The following is a 19,618-nucleotide window of genomic DNA, read 5'->3' on the forward strand; positions in this document are numbered from 1 at the left end:
TCACATGTGCACCTCCAGCAGGGCTTACTGAATATCGATCAGGAGCAAACACACTCCAAATTTCTTATCCTGAACAAGGCAGCAATTTGGCCAATTACTTCTTCAACAAACATCACAATAGAGATGAGTTACTTCAACGCAGATTGACGACAAAACTGGAAACATTCAGGTCTGTATGTCTCAGCTACTTGCTGAGCCAGTGTGGGTGCTCTTTTTTTCTGCTCCAAGTTCTTCTTCCCCCTTTTCTCAATTGGATCTTCCATGCAAAGTCATTCACATTTTTCTAACTTCTTTAGGTTGCTCTTTGTATCCTGCACCATTAACAGTTTGATAGATCAGGACACTAATCAATCCTTGGGCCTACTTCAGCATTGTTTGCAAATTCAGTAGAAGCAGAGGGATTGGAGGGTTGGAGTGTAGTTGTGGTTGTGGAGCTCCAGGTCACCACCTGGGTGGTGAGCAGGTGGAGCAGGTTCTTTGGCAGGGCCTGGCTGATCTTTTTGTTTCAATCAATGGAATGAAGATTGGGCAGATTCAACAAAGAGCAGACAATGCGCTCCATCAGGTTACATTGATGGTGAATAGTTAAAAGTGAGTCTCATAATGTACACAAAATTAGACTCAAATGACTCACTCATTGATGTTCTCTTCCTGTGCACAAACATCAAATCCATTCAGAAACTATGTGAGTTTTGATGAACTGGGGAATGCAACATTCTTGAGAAGCTATCACAGATATAAGCTTGAGCTTATTATTACTACTTGGTGACTATATGTTAATGAACCATATGCTAGGTGTTAAACCACTGACATTGTTTACTTTCTTGCAATTTTCACCCCTTTTATGATTTTTATCACCTCTGGGCTAGTTTTCTGCAATGCTCCCCCTGCCAGCCTCCCAAGCTTCCTACACAAACTCAAGCTCAATCAGGACTTTGCCTCTTGAATCTTGATTATGTTGAATCCTGCTTACCTATTATCCCTGACCTGCCAACCTTCAGTGGTTGCCCATGTCCCAAACCGTTGATTTCAAAATCCTTGTCCTTTTCTATAAAAATGTTTCATGTACTTGTTCAACACTATCTCGGCAACCTAGCCCTCCGTTTTGGTCATACCTCCTGCTCTTCTAATTAAGGGCGACAAATTTAAGTGAGGCTGTTTTAATTTTCTCACTTAGTGACAAAGTTTTCAGGAGCATGATCCTGGGCTTCAGAACTCTCTCCAAAAACTGGATGGAGTTTTGTGGGAATGGGGTGCAGGTCTTTCACAGGCCAGTAATATCCCACAAACAGCAAAGTTATAATGAGCAGACAATCTGTTTTGCACAGTGTATTTTTGTGGGCCAAGGAGGAGCATTCCTGTTGTGGATTTTGCTTTAGGTGTGATGTCCCGTATGGTAGAATAGCCTGCAGGCACTGTCTTGGCCCACACATCAATAGCAACATTTAAAACGTTTTTTTCTTTGAACAATCTCTGTTGATGAGTCCCTGAATTTTCTGAGATTGATAAATGGATAAAAATATTTTTTTTCCCTGTTTTTCACTTTCCAAAACCTGAATTTCCTTGCTCTTGGGTCATGTTGTGTGATGATCTATTTATGTTGCGCAATGACATACCCACATTGAATGATGATCAATGCAAGTTGCATTATGACTTGTACATGATGCATGATGATCCATGTACATCGCATGATGACTTATGCACATAGTGTGATGATCTATGTACATTGCGTGATGATCTATGCGCATTTTATTTTATCTGTTTCTGGGATCTGATGGAATTGGGCCTTGAGAAGGTGGTGGTGAGCCGCCTTCTTGAACCACTGCTGTCCATGTGGTGCAGGTACACCCACAGTTAGGGAGGGAGTTCCAGGATTTTGACCCAGTGACAGTGACGGAACAGCAATATAGTTCCAAGTCAGGATGGTGAATGAATTGCAGGGGAACTTCCAGGTGGTGGTGTTCCCATGTATCTGCTGCCCTTTTCCTTCTAGGTAGTAGAGGTCACAGGCTTAGAAGGTGCTGTCGAAGGAGCCTTGGTGAATTGCTGCAGTGCATCTTGTAGATGGTACATACCGCTGCTATGGTGGTGTAGGGAGTTAATGTTTAAGGTGGTGGATGGGGTGCCAATCCAGTGGGCTGCTTTGTCCTGGATGCTGTCAAGCTTCTTGCGTGTTGTTGGAGTCGCACTCATCCAGGCAAATGGAGAGCATTCCATCACACTCCTGACTTGTGCCTTGTAGATGGTGGACAGGCTTTTCTGAGCCAGGAGATGAGTTACTCATTGCAGAATTCCCACTCTCTGTCCAGCTATTGTAGCCACACTATTTATACGGCTGGTCCAGTTCAGTTTCTGATGAATGGTAAACCCAGGATGTTGATGGTGAGGGATTCAGCAATGGTAATACCATTGAACGTCTAGGGGAAATGGTTAGATTCTCTATTGTTGGGATTGTCATTGTCTGATACTTCTGTGGCATGAATGCCACTTGTCACGTTTAGCCCAAGCCTCAATGTCATCCAGGTCTTGTTGCATATGGGAATGGATGGCTTTGGACCTGATGTTGGGAAAGAAAACAGTTAACTCACCAGGAGTTCATTTGCTAATTATCAGTTAACAACCTAAGTACCCATTTGGATGTATAAAAGGGAAAACATAATTGGTTAACTCAAAAGAGTAAAAGGGAAAACAAGTGAGGCGAGTTCTGTCTGTAGAGATTGATGCACCAGAAATAAAATTCTATCTGAAGGAGTCAGTTTTGGTCTCGGTCTTTATTGCCAAACAGCTATTGGAACTTAACCTCTGAATATTTGTGAATGGTACCGAACACTTAGTAATCTGTAGTGAACTTCCGCAATTCTGGCCTTATGATGGAGGAAAGGTCATTGTTGAAGCAGCTGAAGATGGTTGGGCCTAGGACACGATCCTGAGGAACAGCTGGAGTGATGTCCTGGGATTGAAATGATTGACCTCCAATAACCACAACCACCTTCCAATGTGCTAGTTATGACTCCAACCAGTGGACAGTTTTTAACCCTAATTCTCATTGAATTTAATTTTGCTAGGGCTCCTTGGGCCCATACTCACTTAAATGTTGCCTTGATATTAAGTGCAGTCACTCTCACTTCATCTCTGGAGTTCAGGTCCTTTGACCATTTTTGACCCAAGGCTGTATTAAGGTCTGGAGTTGAGAATCCAAACTGAGCATCTGTGAGGGGGCTGTTGGGGGAGTGGGTGGTGTGGTGGTAATTGGCTGGGTTGCATTTGTCCTGCTTTTTGTAGACGTAACATACCTGGGAAATATTCCACGTTGTTTGGTAATGCCACTATTATAGCTGCACTGGACCAGCTTGGCTAGGACCACAGCTAGTTCTGGAGCACCGTTACTACTGCTGGAATATTGTCAGGACCGTTGCTATTTCCAGTGCCTTCGGCCATTTCCTGATATCACATAGAGTGAAACAAATTGGTGGAAAAATGGCATCTGTGATGCTGGGGAACTCAGGAGATGGATCAGTCACCCAGCACTACTGGCTGGAGATGGTTGCAAATGCTTCAGCCTTGTCTCTTGCTTCCCCGTCATTGAGGTTTGGGATATTTGTGGAGCTGCCTCCTCTGGTTAGTTCTTTAATTATCTACCAACATTCATGACTGGATGTGGCAGGACTACAGTGAATTGATCTGATCTGTTGGTTGTAGGACTACTATGCTCTGTTTATATCATGCTGCTTCTGCTGCTTAGCATGCATGTAGTCTTGTGGGAACTTCATCAAGTTGGCACCTCATTTTTAGATATGCTTTGTGCTGCTCCATGCGTGTTGGCTTATGCCTGTTGCGTGATGGCTTAGGCATGTTGCATGATGACTGTTGGCATTGTGCATTTACCTATGCATGTTGTGCAATGACATATGCACATTGCATATTGACCAATTCACTTTGCACAATGACCTATGTATGTTGCCTAATGTCGTACACATTTTATAATGTATGTATGTTGTATGCATAATCACATACCTAACGTGAAGTTTCCTGGGTCCTGGCTTGGCAAGGTTTGCTCATTAGAGGAGTCCTGCAAATGTCACTCTCCTAACTGGCAAAGGAAATTGTTTTTCTGTTGATAACTGAATTAGTTAAATGAATTGCCTCCCAAAGAATTACAAATCAGGCTATGGAGAACAATGCTCTCTACCAGCCATGGTGGCTATTTTCTTATTGCTGCAATAGACAATACTTAATAATTTGCACTTTTAGTTATTTAAGACTCAGATGCTATTCTAAAACAAAAACTTATCTTCTCTAATTTCCGCTTCTACTGAACAGAATAATTTATTAGGTTCAAAAAATCTTTTCTGATTAATTTGGAGTTTAAAACTACAGCAAACATTTGTGGCCAAACAATCTGAGCTTGCTGCACGCAGTTTTCATAAAACAATCATTTTATTGCACAGCATTTTTACTGGTCATTTTCCATGTATTTTTTTATTCATACAGGGGATGTGGGCTTAGCTGACTAGGCCAGCATTTATTGCCCTTGAGAAGGTGGTGGTGAGCTGCCTTCTTGAACCGCTGCAGTGTATGTGGTGTAGGTACACCCACAGTGTTGTTAGGAAGGGAGTTCCAGGATTTTGACCCAGCGACAGTGAAGGAACGGCAATATATTTCCAAGTCAGGATGGTGAGTGACTTGGAGGGGAACTTCCAGGTGGTGGTGCTCCTGTCTATCTGCTGCCCTTATCCTTCCAGATGGTAGTGGTTGTGGGTTTGGAAGGTGCTGTCTAAGGATCCTTGGTGAGTTCCTGCAGTGCATCTTGTAGATGGTAAACACTGCCCCTACTGTGCATCGGTGGTGAATATTTGTGGATGGGGTGCCAATCAAACGGGCTGCTTTGTACTGGGTGCTGTCAAGCTTCTTGAGTGTTGTGGGAGCTGCACTCATCCAGGCAAGAGGGGATTATTCCATCACACTCCTGATTTGTGCTTTGTAGATGTTGGACAGGCTTTGGGGAGTCAGGAGGTGAGTTACTTGCCGCACGATTCCTAGCCTCTGACCTTCTCTTGTAGCCACAGTATTGATATGGCTAGTCCAGTTCAGTTTCTGGTCAATAGTAACCCCAAGGATGTTGATAGTGGAGGATTCAGTGATGGTAATGCCATTGAACGTCAAGGGGCGATGGTTAGAGTCTCTCCTGTTGGAGATGGTCATTGCCTGGCATGAACGTTACTTGCCACTTATCAGCCCAAGCCTGGGTATTGCCCAGGTCTTGATGATTTGGACATGGACTGCTTCAGTATCTGAGGAATCGCGAATGGTGCTGAACATTGTGCAATCATCAGCGAACATCCCCACTTCTGACCTTATGAAGGAAGGAAGGTCATTGATGAAGCAGCTGAAGATGGTTGGGCCGAGGACACTACCCTGAGGAACTCCTGCAGTGATGTCCTGGAGCTAAGTTTTTTAAAATTCACACATAGGATGTTGGCGTCGCTGGCTAGGCCAGCATTTATTGCCCATCCCTAAATGCACTTGTTCAGAGGGCAATTAAGGTCAACCATATTGCTGTGGGTCTGGAGTCACATGTGGTCAGACCAGGTAAGGACAGCAGATTTCCTTCCCTACAGGACATTAGTGAACCAGATGAATTTTTACAACAATCAACAATGGTTTCATGGTCATCATTAGTCTTTTAATTCCAGATTTTTATTGAATTCAAATTCCACCATCTGCCGTGGATTCAAACCCCGGTCGCCAGAGCATTAACCTAGGCCTAGAATTATTAGTCCAGTGACAATACCACCGCGCCATTGCCTCCCCCAAAATGACTGACTGACTTCCAACAACCACAACCATCTTCCTTTGTGCTAGGTGTGACTCCAACCAGTGGGGAGATTTCTCCCTGATTCCCAGTGACTCCAGTTTTGCTAGGGCTCCTTGGTGCCACACTCAATAAAATGCAGCCTTGATATCAAGGGCAGTCACTCTCACCTCACCTCGGGAGTTCAACTCTTTTGTTCATGTTTGAACCAAGGCTGTGATGAGGTCAGGAGGTGAGTGGCCCTGGCAGAACTCAAACTGGGTGTCAGTGAGCAGGTTATTGCTGAGCAAAGTGCTGCTTGACAGCACTGTTGATGACTCCTTCCATTACTTTACTGATGATGGAGAGTAGACTGATGGGGCGGTAATTGGGCGGGTTGGATTTGTCCTGCTTTTTGTGTACAGGACATACCTGGGCAATTTTCCACATAGCCGGGTAGATGTCAGTATTATAGCTGTACTGGAACTGCTTGGCTAGCGGTGCGGCAAGTTCTGGAGCACAAGTCTTCAGTACTATTGCCAGAATATTGTCAGGGCCCACAACCTTGGCACTATCCAGTGCGTTCAGCTGTTTCTTGATATCGTGGAGTGAATTTAATTGGCTGAAGACTGGCATCTGTGATTCTGGAGACCTGAGGAGGAGACCGAGATGGATCATCCATTCGGCACTTGTGCCTGAAGATTGTAGCAAATGTTTCAACCTTATCTTTTGCACTGATGTGCTGGGCTCCTCCATCATTGAGGATGGGGATATTTGTGGAGCCTCCTCCTCCAGTGAGTTGTTTAATTGTCCACCAGCATTCACGACTGGATGTGGCAGGACTGCAGAGCTTAGATCTGATCCGTTGGTTGTGGTATCACTTAGCCGTGTCTATCACTTGCTGATAATGCTCTTTGGTATGCAAGTAGTCCTGTATTATATCTTCACCAGATTGACACCTCCTCATTTTTAGGTATGCCTGGTGCTGCTCCTGGCATGCCCTCCTGCACTCTTCATTGAATCAGGGTTGATCCCCTGGCTTGATGGTAATGGCAGAGGGGGAATATGCCAGGCCATGAGGTTACAAATTGTGTTCGAGTACAATTCTGCTGCTGCTGATGACCCACAGCGCCTCATGGGTGACCAGTCTTGAGTTCCTAGACCTGTTCGAAATCTATCCGATTTAGCACGGTGGTAGCGCCACACAACACCATGGAGGGTATCCTCAATGTGAAGATGAGACCTCGTCTCCACAACGACTGTGTGCAGTGGTCACTCCTACCAATGCTAAGGCATGTTAAATCTTGTAAAAGAGAAAAACATAGATCATAGGTCATTTTCATTGTATTAACTGACTAGACTCATAAATGGTGTTCCTTTGAGGGTTAACTATAGTAAGGCATGTCATATTGTTAAATTGGATGGAAAATGTGGCCTTACACTTGAGATCACAAGCTAAAAGGCCCTTGCAACATGTGTTGCTAAGATTATTTTGGTATCAGTCCATCACCTATCATAAACTTTTCAGGAAATATAACTCTTTGACAGATTGTCATAAAAAACACATCTTGACTGGTTGAGACAAACCACAGGAGACACATGACAGACTTTGGAGAAGCTTTAAATGTTTATCAGAGTGACTGCAGACGAGGCACATTTATCAGCAGTTTCTGTATGTTTGTTTCCCTGAATACAGACCTATTTGCTCCTTTAGAGTTTAAAAAGAAGTAGAGCTGAATAATAGCACTGATATCTACTTACAATTCAAACTGCAACAAGGAACACGGAGGGTATAGCATGACCAGATCTTGATTTGACACTGTCTCCAAAGTGAGGTTGAATGAATCTCTGGAGATATTTCTCATATCACAAGATGGCCATGTTTTGAATAACTTGTTGATTATATGTTAAACAGAAAGATTTCTGACCTTTCTTCCTAAATTTCTCTTCTGTTCTTCTGAAAATGATTTCTAGTTGGGCGTAATTCCATAGCATGCCACAACTCTCCAATGCCTTGCCTCAGCAGATAGTCTTTATATCTGACCATAGGAAGTTGGTGTTGCCAAGTCTGATGAAGGCCACTCATACTCACACTACATGCATGCATGCGTACTCTCACACACACACACACTTCACACACATTCACACAATTCACGCACTTCTCGCACTCTCATACTTCACACATTTTGTAGGGCTCTGTACCAGAATATGCCATGCACTGCCTGCTGAGCTATTTGTGTGCCTTTTTTGTCCCAAGAAATTCACTTGGGTACCTTGCTTTGGGACATTATATTGTGGAAATGTGGTTGTCTTTATATATTTTCAGCTGTTAAACAAGTCTACACAATGAAGCAGTTCCTGATCTGAAGTTTGAATATTTTTCAAATTTTTTCTAAACCCAGAGATTTATGTCATGTTTCTATCTCACTCACCACCACTTTCCTTTTCTTATATAATAGGTTATTAAATAAAAAATAAATAAAATGGGTACATAAGGCCATATAGTCACAAATTATGTAGTCGTCAAAGTGTTTTGTACAACTTTTATTTTCTTGTCCCATTTTCTCCTCTGATTATCTCTTTCTATTACTTTTTTTTAAGATTACAACTCATATTTCACCATGTGACAGCTGTCCTCTACTATGTCACCCAAGTAGTTATCCACTATGTATGAGTTTGAACTGTGAGTCAAGACAGGTTGGTTTACCACAGACTATGGGTGCAATCTTGTTGAGGCATTGGGGAACTCGCTTACCAGCTAGCGAGAGACCTGTATTGACTTTTTTGGGAAGGCCTGTCGAACCAGCCACCAACCAGGCAGTGGTGTGGCCAGCCACGGGCCTTTTCCTGGAATCAAGAGCCAGTTGGAAGTCTCACCTAACAAGAGCTGCTGGCCAATAGAGGCCAGCAGCTTTTGTGCTCAGCAGCGACACTGGGGAGACAGTGGCTGCTGCTGGAAGGACAAGCACTGGAGTTCCAGGATCGTAGAACTACCCAGGCCACAGGTAAGTAAAGTAGGTGGGAGGTTGAGTGGGGAGGGGTGCAGTTTCGTAAGGTGGCAGCCATGCAGAGAGGGATGAGGGGGTTGGCAGCAAGGGTCAGGGTATAGCTTTCAACGGGCCCCCCTCCCCGATGCCCAGTCTTGCAATCAAGCACTGAGTGCCCTTGATTGAGGGACCCGCCCCCACCCTGGAGTTGATGAGCTGGTCACACAGTTTTACCTGTCTTGCATGCCGTATGGTGACAGCCCCTCCTGGACCTGGGTTAATACCAGCGGCGGCGGGGTGATGTCCTCAAATGATCATTAATTGGCCATTTATTGTCCTTATTTGGCGGCGTGGCAGGAAGGTCAACCATGGGCCTTGCTGTCCAGAGTTAATTCTGGTGGAGGAGGGAAGGCAGTTTGGTTCCCGCCTAAATAAATGCCTTCCCTGCCTCCAAGCTCGGCACCAGTGAGAGCACATGATTCCAGCCTACATCATAGTGCAGGCCAGCCCCGTACTCAACTGATGATCATTCATTCTCATTTTTAGCAGGACAATGATTGGATAATAAATAAACACTTGCTAATTTTATCCTCACTAATCCAGGAAGGTACAGGCTAATTGTACCACTCACACTTCCACTCTGGTCAAGATCAACTCAAAACAGGAGACTATAAATAATAACAGAAAGTGCTGGAAAAACTCAGCCGGTCTGGCAGCATCTGTGGAGAGAGAAACAGAGTTAACATCTCAAGTCTTCTTCGGAACTCTGACAAGCTAGAGCACAAATTATATTTCACATTTGGGAGATGATGCCAGGATGATTTTCCATTGAATTTATTTGATTTATTTCAGTATTTCTTTAAACCATCAGGGTAATGATGTAAGCTTCCCTTTTGTGACAATACTTTGACACGAAACATGTCATATTTGGCACTGTTTGTGCAATATACTTGTAAACTATAGAGTTACGGTAGTTGTCAGGGGGTTCTTTTTGCACTGAGTCATTGACCTCTGGATTAAGTTATCAATGCAAGATGTGAGTGTGATTTCCAACAAGAGTTCAAGATGGAATTAGACAAGTTCCTATAAGTGGGCTACACTTGAGTTACAGAAGTAGTTGGGTTTATGTGGGATAGTGGTACACCCTCACCATCATCTACTGGAGTTTGCTTGATTGCTCCTGGGGACAGAAAAGAACTTTATCGAGATTTTGCCCTCAGGTTTTATTTCTCTGCTTTTCTGCCTCTCCCAGCATATTGTTTGGTTATGGTGGGGTGATGTGCTGGGTGAGATGGGTTTAATTGTGTCCGTAAGTTGCACCATGTAGGGCAGGAGAGGCTTGTTGGACCAGTTGGTGTTTTCATGTCTTTTTTATGTTCATACAGCTGTTGCTTGACAGTGCCCACCCACTGAGGTGACAGCAAGCAAATTGACCAGAGCAGTCTCCTGGTTCATTCATGAACCACTTTTTAATGTTTGCTATCCATCACTCTGTCTCTATAATATGTAGACTGAGCCACATGCGCCACATCAACTAAGTGTGCATGTGCTGTAACAGTAAAAGAAATTGCAATAAAAGGGACCAGTTTTAAAGGAAAACTACTTTCCAGTTTTACTTTCATTATGGTTAAGTGTTATAGCACAGCCGATGGTAAATGCTGAGTTGTTCAAATCCCAAAGGGAAACTTGAAACAGCTGCCACAACTTGTTTTGCAATTTGTATAAACTTTGAGATGAATGCCCTGAATTCAGTAGTAATAAGACCACCAAGTCTTATAGGTTTTTACAAAACTACATTAAACATTTATTAATAGAAGAAATGACTTTAAATACATTCATAGATCTCCAAATTACCACTATGATAACTTCTAAATCCCCTTAATCAATCAACTACCAGTTACACTTTCATTAAGGCAACAGTAAGACACACAGATTTTAAAAGACCCAGGCAAAGAACACAATACTCTGAACAATCCAATTCAAAGTCAGTTCTCTTAACTTCAGTCCCTTGAAGACAGCAGCTTGAGACATAGATACTGAAGGCTTTTCACACTTACAAGATCACACAAGATCTTAAAATGCTTTCCCTTACAATACAGTCTTCTCTTCTTTATACATATCTTCCTCTTTGAATGCAAATACCCATTGTTTCATATGTCTTTGGACTTTATCTCCCTGACAATAAAACCCTCTCATAGCACTAAGTTTTACCAGCAATCTTTGGGCAAAATAAATGCACCATTTCTAAACTTCACCTGGCTAGGTGACACATTTCACCCCTCCTTTGAACACAATCTAGTCTGGTTTATTTCAAGATGCAAATGTTCCCTTGACACCTATGTTTGTAAACTTCCCCATGTTTATCTAAGTAACGTTTCAAACCTACCCTCTCTTAGATCAAAGCACCCAGATTAGCTGCCTCTAATTCAATTAAATCACACACACACACACACACACATGCACAGACACATCCCACTATTACTCTATTTTACAATAAACTCCAATAACATGAGAATTATTATACCTTCTTGACATTAAGCATGTTTTCTAAAGTAGTTTGCTAGCTTTTGCTCACATTTTCCACAAAGATAAATCTCCACGGGAGTTACTGCACTTCTACATTTTTAAGTTATTACTGCAGCACTTCCTGTCATATGTGCAAGATCATTTTTGTACAGCTCATGCGTTTAATTGTCAAACAAAAATGTAAACCAAAAACATCTGTGTTATCAGCAGGACACATCCAAAATTCTCCCTAACCCACTGAAGCAAGGAACATGAACTTTAATGTAAACTGTTAAACATTTAATCTACAATTTGAGATGCTTCAGCTTTGCATCTTTATTGTATTGTTTGATTCCGACAGGACTTGTCCTATAAGGATCGCCACTGGCATGAAGCCTGCTTCCATTGCTTCCAGTGCAAACGGTCACTGGTGGATAAGCCTTTCGCTGCCAAGGACGATCAATTGCTCTGTACAGAATGCTATTCGAATGAGTACTCCTCCAAGTGTCAGAGCTGCAAGAAGACAATAATTCCAGGTTAGAACAAAGTTTACATATATTAGACCTGTGGTGATTCAGGAGTTATCTGATTTAAGTGTAACACATTTTCTAATAGAAGTTAGATTCTTCAAAACAGTAGGTATGGTAAAAATGTTCTTTCATTTCCTTTCCTCATTGATACATTGCACAATCCCAGTCTTACCTCCAGTCGAGGAGGCTTTAGGCAAACACCTGGGTCACCATCTGTGTTGCTTCTAATTTCTACAGAACAGAGGAAAATAGTTCCTAATAGTATTTTCCCTGCTCCTTCAGACAGGTTCCCTTAAGTCACAGGGTTCACCACCTTATGATAAGGGAAAGAACTGGAAGTGTCCACCTGATTGGTGGTGGCAATGTTGACAGTTGGCTGATGTAAACATACCTACATACAAACATATGAATTAGGAGCAGGAGTAGGCCACTCAGCCCCTCGAGCCTGCTCTGCCATTCAATAAGATCATGGCTGACCTGAATGTAACCTTAACCCCACAATTCTGCCTACCCCCGATAACATTTCACTCCCCAGTTCATCAAGAATATATCTAGCTCTGCCTTAAAAATATTCAAAGACTCTACCTCCACTGCCTTTTGAGGAAGAGAGTTCCAAAGATTCATAACCCTCTGAGAGAAAAAAATTCTCATCTCTGTCTTAAATGAGCAACCCCTTATTTTTAAACAGTGACCCCTAGTTCTAGATTCTCCCACAAGAGGAAACATCCTTTCCAAATCCACCCTGTCAAGACCCCTCAGGGTCTCAAAGGTTTCAATTAAGTTGCCTCTTGCTCTTCTAAATTCCAGTGGATACAAGCTTAACCTGTCCAGTCTTTCCTCATAAGACAACCCATTCATTCCTGGTATTAGTCTAGTAAACTTTCTCTGAACTGCTTCTAACGCATATACATCTTTCTTTAAATAACATATACGATACTCCAGATGTGGTCTCACCAATTCCCTGTACAAATGAAGCATAACCTCACAAACTCAGCAGGCCTGGCAGCATCGGCGGAGGAGAGCAACAAAACTGGTTCTGTTGAAGGGTCATGAGGACTCAAAACGTCAACTGTGCTCTCCTCCACCGATGCTGCCAGGCCTGCTGAGTTTTTCCAGGTATTTCTGTTTCTGTTTTTGTTTTGGATTTCCAGCATCCGCATTTTTTTGCTTTTATCTGAAGCACAACCTCCCTACTTTTGTAATCATTTCCCCTCACAATAAATGATAACATTCTATTAGCTTTCCTAATTACCTGTTATACCTGCATAGTAACCTTTTGTGATTCATGCACTAGGGCACCCAGATCCCTCTGAACCTCAGCGCTCTGCAATCTCTCACCATTTAGATAATAAGCTTTTTTATTCTTCCTGCCAAGTCATGCACTTTGGTAGGAAGAATAGAGGCATAGACTATTTTCTAAATGGGGAGAGAATTCAGAAACCTGAAGTGCAAAGGATCTTGGGAGTCCTAGTCCAGGATTCTCTTAAAGTTAACTTGCAGGTTGAGTCGGTGGTTAGGAAGGCAAATGCAATGTTGGTATTTATTTTGAGAGGACTAGAATATAAAAGTAGGGATGTGCTGCTGAGGCTTTATAAGGCTCTGGTCAGACCACATTTAGAATATTGTGAGCAATTTTGGGCCCCGTATCTCAGGAAGGTTATGCTGGCCCTGGAGAGGGTCCAGAGAAGGTTCACGAGAACGATCCCAGGAATGAAAGGCTTAACATATGAGGAACGTTTGAGGACTCTGGGTCTATACTCGGTGGAGTTTAGAAGGATGAGGGGGGATCTGATTGAAACTTACAGAATACTGAAAGGCCTGGATAGAGTGGACGTGGGGAAGATGTTTCCATTAGTAGGAGAGACTAGGACCCGAGGGCACAGCCTCAGAGTAAAGGGAAGACCTTTTAGAACAGAGATGAGAAACTTCTTTAGCCAGAGAGTGGTGAATCTATGGAATTCATTGCCACAGAAGGCTGTGGAGGCCAGGTCATTGAGTGTATTTAAGACCAAGATAGATAGGTTCTTGATTGGTAAGGGGATCAAAGGTTACGGGGAGAAGGCGGGAGAATGGGGTTGAGAAACTTATCAGCCATGATTGAATGGCGGAGCAAACTCGATGGGCCGAATGGCCTAATTTCTGCTCCTATGTCTTATGGTCTTATGGTCTTAAAATGAATCCCGCCAACTGGAGGGGCCGTAAAATTCCGCCCATGATGATTCCAAATATTTGTAGGGTCTCGCTCACTATAACTTTGCACAGCTATCAGTGAGAGAGTTGCTGTGGTATGTGCCATCTCTAGCATTTTCTGACATGCCTCATAAGGGGTAGAACTTCCTCCTACTTCTTACTAGGTAAATGTCATCAGGGACTCCACATGCTGGGAGTTAGCACTTGCCTGGCACAGTTGGGATCCAGCAGCATACTGGAAGCTGATATGCCAAGTGAGATAAAGTGTAGCAGCCACCAGTGAGGATGGTTGGGGGAGGGGTGGGGGGGGGGGGGGGCGGGAGGGAGGGGGATCATCCATGCTGATAATCATTTGATTTTTCAGCTACATGGAGCAGGTAGGCACCACTGATGTGCCCATTGTGACACTTGCACCCACATGGAACCCCACCCTCCAGCTGATCCCAAAACTCTGGAACCCAGCAATAAAATTGATCTCAATTTGAAGCCAATGAATTTAAGAATTAGAAGTTATGCTGCTAGTTGGAGTGTTCTATATCAGAATAAAACTGACAGTTCTGCATACAATGGCTTTCTTATGACTGATTTGCACAAATCTCAAAGGTCACAAAATAGACTAAGAAGCTCCCAATACTAAAGACTGACAACTGAAATCAGTGCAGTTTTCTTTCTCTGTAAACTGTTGAGTTACATATTTGTCTGAAGGACTGTAGTAGTTTTCTGTTCTGTTTGCACCGATGTCAGCAGGATAGCAGAAGTAAATTAACATCTGCAGCAAAACTGTCAAAATTCAATTATTAATAAGCTTTATATTACACTTTCATATGTATACATGAGTTATTGATTTACTGCTGTACTCCCAAAAATGTAGCTGTTGTTCATATATCATCAAGACAACTCTGTTTCAAGTATTACCCTTGACTCAGTGATAGTACTCTTGCCTCAGAGTCAAAAGATCATGGGTTCAAACACCCCATTCCAGAGACCCAAACATAATCTAAGCTGACAATCATTACAGACAGGGGAGAGAGGCAAACTGAACTCTTTTATTTTTCCCGCTGTTTGTCCGTGAGCAGAAGTGTCTTCATTTTTTGAAATAGGCCATGGCTGTTTCACCAACCCTCTGTTTGTGAAGTCAATTTTAAAGTGATCCACAGCAAACTCTCTTTAGGGTTAAATCAGATTATAGTATACTCATTCGTTCAAACCTGGGGGATGGTCGCAACTACATACATACACAAGCACACAAGAAGGAGATAGGAAAAAGGAGTTTTGCAATACAAATAACTTAAAAGAAAAAAGGATAAAAGTTATGTATATTAATAGTCGTTTGGTAGTGCAGAACTTGAGTATTGCTGAAAAAGACATTTTGTTGAAGCTTTTCGTCTTACACTCATCAGGACAATCGCAAGAATACCAATGCCGGGGGATGCAATAACTTTATATTGTATGGGAAGAGAGTGCTGATTGGTTGGCAAGTGGACTCTGATTGGTAGAGGCGTTGCCATGGAGAATGCACCAGTTAATGGTAACTGACAGTTAACTGGAACCATATGGATATTAATTCAAGTGAATGCGAGAGTTCAGAGTGTTAGTGTCCAGTGAGGGTTCCTTCATGTAGGAGGTGAAGTTCAGGCGAGTTCAGTTAGCTGAAAGCAGGAGTTGCAGAAGCCCTTTAAAGTTGGTGGTGTCACAGCGAGATGAGGTTGGTATACAGAGACTTGGTCTGCTCTGCAGGTGATGGCTTGAGGCAGACTTTGTCAGTCTGGAGCCCTGCTTTTGTGTTGACAGGCTGGATGTTACAGCAAACTGAGTTGGGAGTCTCAGAATGTAATATTAAGACATTCCAAAGGCCAGAAGAGCTTAGATCATGAGTTGTTGCCCATTGATGAGTCAGTTTCAGGTTAATGAGCAATTCCTATGCCTCTAGTCAAAATCCACTATTCACCTTAGCAGATAGATGGTGACTATTAGCACCTCCACAGGTATGACAAGTTTCGATGGCTCTTGCTTTGTTATAAGTCAAGGCTGGGGTTGACAGACCACCTGCTGGTCCCTGGTTTTATTGATTCTAATGGGTCCACACAATGATAGGCGTGAGATTCCACAAGGATGAGGGTTGAGCTTTTGTCCTATAACTACTGTTGGAAGTTTCCAGAACTGTAGCCAATTTGCAAATCATGTGACTTGTATCAGCCATATTTTGGTCCAGCAAAGTCCATTTTCACATAAGCAGAAAATAAAGTTTGATTTAAACAGTTTATGATCTTTTTCATGTCTTTGGGACATGACACAGTAGTGAAAGAGAGCTGTACTGGCAGAGGTACTGACACATTTAAATGAGATGTTAAACTCGTACCCTGACTGCCCTTTCAAGTGGATGTACAAGATCTCATGGCACTATTCAAAGAGGAGCTAGGGAATTTTCCTGCTATCCTATTCAATATTTATCTTTAAACCATCACCAAAAACAAATCATCTCATTCTGTTTGTGGGACCTTGCTGTACACAAATTAGCTGCTGTGTTCCCCTACATTACAACATTGACTACACATCAAAAAATCATCATTGGCTTTGTGATGTCAGGAAAATCACTATATAACACAAGTTCTTTCTTTCTTCTTCGGACACTGGTAGAAAATGTTTTCATTCATTCTCTGGCTTATTAGTCTTTACAGCTGCCTGGTGTCATTTACCGCATCAGTGTTGACTAATTCTGTTTCTGCATATGTGGCAATATTGAAATATTGCTAAGCCGAATCCTCAGACCTATTATCAAACCTAATGTTGGGCAATCATCCTTTCAACTTCATCACGGGCCTGCCACAGCAAAGTGTCATTTGCATAACACATTTCATTTTAACTGTTTACTGTTTATTTGATATGGCTGTTATATGCAACTTCAACCACCGCAAATAGATGATGACCACATGGTGCATCCGCCACATCCTGCATGTTATATCCAACTATCATATGAAGTTGATGATCATTTGGCCCGGCTGATAACTGTCAAAAATGAATGTTATGCCATGATGAATGATCATAGAGAGGGTTGCTGTCACATGAAGATTTTAGTCCCATTGCTGAATTGAAAGTCATTGGGACTGAGATCACTCATTTAAAAATAAAACTAGAACAGTTCTGTCATAAACTCAAAGTTGCCTTTCCCCAAGTAATGCCACTACCCGCCCACTGCACCACATACACATGCTACACACACACATGTGCAGGTAACAGCTGAAGAGATTCAATGCTGAGAAAAGCCATGCTCCAAATGTCATATTTTTGAAAGAAGATGTCTGCAACAGATACTAATTTCAGAAATGCATTGGTAGTCCTTTCTGCCATTGCTCTTCCTTTGTGGCTGTCACTGAACCAGGAATAATGAGCTGAGGTCAGGAGAATGACTCCACAACATTAGTATCAATAAAGTTGATCTTTACTAGGTAAACTTTGCTATCTTTCAAACAGATGGTAGGAGAAGAATTATTTGTTCATGGTTTAGTGTCTTTAGCTGACACATATTCTGAGAATACGTAATTTAATAGATGTTTTAATTTTATTGTATTACAGGTCATTAGCTCAGTTCAGCTTCAGCTGGCAAGATCTAATAATAATGTCTTGTACAGCATGCTCCATGGGCTGCTTATAAGAAGATCTATTGCATATTCTTTACTTTTTAAAAATTTCTTGGTAGAAATAGGAGAGGTAGCATCTGGATTTTAACTTTCCTTTGCACTTCTTACTAAAACATAGGCAGTCGCAAGATGGAGTACAAGGGTAACAGCTGGCATGAGACTTGTTTCATCTGTCACCGCTGCCAACAACCAATGGGCACAAAAAGCTTCATTCCTAAGGACAATGAGAACTACTGTGTGCCTTGTTATGAAAAGCAGTTTGCCATGCACTGTGTGCAGTGCAAGAAGGTGAGCCACGTATTGCAAAGTCTGCGGCTGGTAATTCTTTCAATGGAACTAAACCAATTGTGTGATGCGGCACAGGGCCATTCAAATCAAGAAAGCTCAGCTTTCTTTGTGTTAAGCTAATTAAATCCAGTGGAAGGCACCAGGGACACCAGAGTTGACTTCAGCACCACTAAACCTAGGGAAAAGAAAAATCTTCCAGGATTTCCACTCCTGAATGTTGGTTAGCAATTCCTACTTGAAATTTGCACATAAATGTTGAGAGCAGTTAAAAGTGAGTTTGGAATTCATCAAACAGATTGTTGAGGATCCCAAGGCCATTCACAATTTGACTTCACTAGTGAAGAATTGTTACTTAGCCAAGACTGCTGGCATGCAAAGGCAGGAAATTAGGACAAACTTTTGGAAATTAAAATAACTCAACCATGCATTAGGTACCAACCATTTTCTGCTGCCTTTTTGGCCCTTGCCTTCAACAAGTGATTTTTAAATTTATTTATCATTTCATGGTATGTGGACATCGCTGGCCTTTGCCCATCCTTATTTGCCCTTGAATTGAATGGCTTGCTAGCCCATTTCAGAGGGCAGTCAAGAGTCAACCACTGTGGGTCTGGGGTCACATGTAGGCCAGACCAGGTAAGGATGGCAGATTTCCTTCCCCAGACATTTTTGAACCAGATGGGTTTTTAACAACAATCAGTTATAGTTTCAAGGTCTCCATTACTGAGACTAGCTTTCAATTCCAGTGTTTTTTATTAATTGAATTCAAATTCCACCAGCTACCATGGTGGGATTTGAAACCATGTCCCCAGAGCATTCGCCTGGGCCTCTGGATTACTAGTCTAGTGACATCACCATTTCACCACCGTCTCCCCAGGGTGAGGAAGCCATGGACATTTTTACCATCAAGCTAGGGATTGTCCCTATTCAGCTGCACCCATCTACAGCTTCTTCCCTCTTTCCCTTGCCCAATAATTAATACTCCCCTCAAGTTCTCCCCTACCCAGCCATGAACCACATCTTTCTCAATCTCTTTCCCATGTTGCCCTCGCCCTCTCTGGGCCTATCTTGTCCATGTGGCCCACCTCGTGTTTCCTTGACCCCATTCCAACTAAACTGTTGGTCACCCAACATAGTTTCCTGGTCCCCAGGCCAGCTTTAGATTATAAATGGCTCCTCCTCCTCAGGTAGTGTCACCCTCTTCCAAAACCACCTTCACATTCCTTCTCAAAAACTTCTGTCTTTGCAAACTACCACTCCTACTCCAGTCTCTCTTTGCTCTGCATGTTGCCACCTCCCAAATTAAATTTCCATTCCTCCCACTGCACTGACATGGCCTTAACCAAGGTCATGAATGGCATAATCTCTATGATTGTTTGCATTACCATTTCTTATTCTCCTTTACCTCTTTGAAGCCACTGGCATGATCACCTACACCACCCTCCTCCAATGGCCCTCCTCCATTGTCAGGTTCGGGGGGATTGTCCTTACCTTATTCAATCATAATTATCCAATCATAGAAAGCTGACTTTCAGTGATGACTTCTAATCCCACCCCGCACTGTAACCCTTGGATTCTATTCTTGGCCCCCACCCTCATCTTTTTTCATATGTTACTCCTTTGAGACATCATCTGCAGAGATGGGTGTTGATTCTGCATTTAAATTGCTGACACCCAGCTTTAACTCTCCAC

General features: G+C 42.6%; 1 protein-coding gene across 5 annotated transcripts in view; it reads left to right on the top strand.

Annotated features, from left to right (window-relative positions):
• Positions 1-19,618, top strand: part of LOC144682823 (four and a half LIM domains protein 2) — a 61,875-nt gene that overhangs the window by 26,586 nt on the left and 15,671 nt on the right. For 4 of the 5 annotated variants that reach the window (XM_078545582.1, XM_078545583.1, XM_078545586.1 and 1 more), the window contains 2 exons: positions 11,645-11,819; positions 17,760-17,929. In XM_078545582.1, coding sequence (XP_078401708.1) covers positions 11,645-11,819; positions 17,760-17,929 — 345 coding nt within the window. Of the gene's footprint in view, positions 1-8,567; positions 8,797-11,644; positions 11,820-17,759; positions 17,930-19,618 lie in introns of those variants that run through there. The other variant, XM_078545587.1, reaches the window with a different exon arrangement.

The sequence above is a fragment of the Cetorhinus maximus genome, chromosome 7, assembly GCF_964194155.1.
Source record: "Cetorhinus maximus chromosome 7, sCetMax3.hap1.1, whole genome shotgun sequence".
In the NCBI taxonomy this organism is placed as follows: domain Eukaryota; kingdom Metazoa; phylum Chordata; class Chondrichthyes; order Lamniformes; family Cetorhinidae; genus Cetorhinus; species Cetorhinus maximus.